The sequence below is a fragment of the Nicotiana attenuata genome, unplaced genomic scaffold (genome assembly GCF_001879085.1).
Source record: "Nicotiana attenuata strain UT unplaced genomic scaffold, NIATTr2, whole genome shotgun sequence".
In the NCBI taxonomy this organism is placed as follows: Eukaryota; Viridiplantae; Streptophyta; class Magnoliopsida; order Solanales; family Solanaceae; genus Nicotiana; species Nicotiana attenuata.
This window is the reverse complement of record NW_017673825.1, coordinates 79,754-82,237: the sequence shown is the minus strand read 5'-3', so window position 1 is coordinate 82,237 and position 2,484 is coordinate 79,754. Positions and strand designations below refer to the sequence as shown.

Genomic DNA, 2,484 nt, shown 5'->3' with positions numbered 1-2,484 from the left:
TCCATTACCCCCCCCCCCCCCCCCCCTTGTAGTTCATGAGTTATTACTTAGGAGTACAAGTTTTAAAAATCCAAATATATTTGTTCTTTATCTTGAATACTTAAATCATTAGTCTTTCACCAACGCAAGACAAATTTGCAAATGTATTTTACACAGAATTAGAGAAAAAGAGATGAATGAGGCAAAAGGGCCAAAGTACAACAAAGCATTACAAGGCTAAGCTACTATTTAGACTAAAAAACGAAAATGTACTAAATAAAGCTAAAACATTGAACAAGAAGCAACAACCCACTTAAAGATTAAAGCCCCCAACGCCTAACACCTGGCATTTTCTAAATCTCACCCTAATTCTCTCCGTTTTTATACTTATCTACATAAAACCACAAAATTAAACCCTCTTATACTTATACAAGCAGTATAAGCCGTATATAGTCCAAAATCCTACGTATAATTAATGCCCGGATTTTGTTATTTCATCACATAACAGAGCACCCATTTGGATTTTCATCACTAAACATTTCAAATGAATCCAACGGCTGGCGTGGATACGAGTCCAGATCCGACGGTGGAGGTTCCGTGACAGGACCAGAATACGTATACGCATACGAAGTTGGAGGTGTCGGAGCATAATACGATGCCGTATAGGTACTCGTAGGTTGCGCGGTATTGTAGCTAACGACGTATGCTGGTGGTGGGGCGTAGTACTGTGGGACCTGCTGCGGGTAATAATGATAACCTGGATGACGTGGAGGGCTACCATTAGTCGGAACAAAAGCTTGTGGGCCCATATCATGATGTTCGAATTCTGCACCTGCCGGAGAAACACTTGATTGTGTCCCCTCCGTGTTGTTACCATTTTGCCCTTTCTTTTTCTTCTTTTTACCAGTACTACCACTTGCTTCAACACCTGGGCCACCACCGCTTTTTTCGCCACTAACAGAAGCATTATCACTATCAGCACCTTTTTCCTCCGCCGCCACTGGAATTTGTTCTTTACCGGCGGAGGCGGTTTCTGGTTTCTTCCCCTCAGATTTAGACTCCTTTACTGCTTCATCGCTGTTCCCTTTCTCATCGCCAGCTTCACTACCCTGAGCCACCGCCGGTCCGTCACCAGAGCCGGTGCCGGTTTCCTCTTCCGGTTTAGCTGAACCGGAACTGCGTTTCTCACTTTTTCTGGGTGCTTCACCGCTAGCATCTTGAATTTTTCCTGAAGGTTCTTTTGGTACTACTACTTTAGCTTTTGGTTTCACCTCTTTGTTGATACTAGTATCCGGTTGACTAGATGTTGTAGCTTCTTTGCTTTGTTGGTCAATTTGTTTCTCTTTATTCTTGTTTTTAGCAGGCTTTTTCTCCTTGTGATCAGACTGTTGTGGCAATAATTCGGCGTGTTTACCGGACTTCTGAAGCCTCCTGAGTAAAGATTCGGCTTCTACGTTACCAGTGACTGTTGCTCTTTGTTGCTTGAGATCAATATCTATGGCATATACTCCTGAAAAACGAAAGAAAAATAAATTTTAGGACTGTAGAACAGGAAACTTTTAAACCTCTAACCAAATACAGAAATTTCAAAGATACGTTTTTTTAAATATAAACCACAAGAGCATGTTATGAAGCTCAAGAGAAATGAAGAAAAGGATATATAAATACCAGGGACTTGTTGGAGAATTTTCTTGACTTTCCTTTTGCAGCCTTCGCAGTGAATGGAAACTTTTAAGACCCAAGTCTGTAGAAATAATACGCATGAAGATGTTAGAATACCATGAGAAAGGGAGGTGCTTTAATTTGAGAAAAAATAAAAAATGGAATTAATTAGTACTCCGTTAACAAGACAAACCTTGTAGTTCACGAGCTGCTCTGGGGGATCTTCTGGTACGTCTTGTGCTGCCATTACTAAACTATAGTACAAGCCAAGAAGAAGAAGAAGAGGAGGAGGAGGAGGAAAAGATTTGTGCGTTCAAGAGAAAGTGTTAAGGGAGAGAATGGGTTTTAAGAGAGAGAAAAAGGGGAAAGTGAAGGAGAGTGACAAGGAGTACATAGAGGGAGGCGCGAAGCTATCTATAGGGAAGCTCGGTTCTTTACACGGAGTGTAATTTATACTGCGAACTGCGTGTTCGGAAATTTTCGGGTTCTTTAATCAACGGACAAATTGAATGAAAATAAGTTACCAAATCCTTCTTTTCGTAATTATTAATTTCTTGAATCATTTTGTTTTCTTTTTGATAAATATCTATAGATTGATTACCTTGCTTGCTTCATATCTTGGAAAGTAAATGGAATAATGAGACAACAAGAATCTATTAGAGAAAATGATTTAAAAAAAATTAGAATGTTCTCTTGAAATCCGTATTTTAGAAGAATCGATGACTTCTATCAGACGATCTCCAGATGAATCAACCAAGGGCTGCAATGCGCCCGTTCAGCCTTTGTACAGCCTTCACGTTATCCACTATCGCAATATCCTCGATTGCTTTGATCTTATTGAGG

The 2,484-nt window shown here is 40.2% G+C and overlaps 1 protein-coding gene across 1 annotated transcript; it reads right to left on the bottom strand.

The window, feature by feature from the left end:
* Positions 1-132: 132 nt before the first annotated feature.
* LOC109217383 (heavy metal-associated isoprenylated plant protein 35-like) lies at positions 133-2,078 on the bottom strand. The gene is made up of 3 exons (XM_019381619.1): positions 1,835-2,078; positions 1,648-1,723; positions 133-1,489 (listed from the first exon to the last, which is right to left on the bottom strand). The coding sequence occupies exons 1-3, from the start codon at positions 1,886-1,888 to the stop codon at positions 477-479; spliced, it is 1,143 nt and encodes a 380-aa protein (XP_019237164.1). The 5' UTR covers positions 1,889-2,078; the 3' UTR covers positions 133-476.
* Between the last annotated feature and the right edge of the window lie 406 nt (positions 2,079-2,484).

Bases quoted from the DNA above. Each gene is read 5' to 3' on its own strand.
- LOC109217383 (XM_019381619.1), bottom strand. From the start codon at position 1,888: ATGGCAGCACAAGACGTACCAGAAGATCCCCCAGAGCAGCTCGTGAAC. The intron at 1,724-1,834 runs GTTTGTCTTGTT...TTATTTCTACAG, and splicing joins AGCAGCTCGTGAACTACAAG to ACTTGGGTCTTAAAAGTTTC. The intron at 1,490-1,647 runs GTATTTATATAT...TTCGTTTTTCAG, and splicing joins AATTCTCCAACAAGTCCCTG to GAGTATATGCCATAGATATT.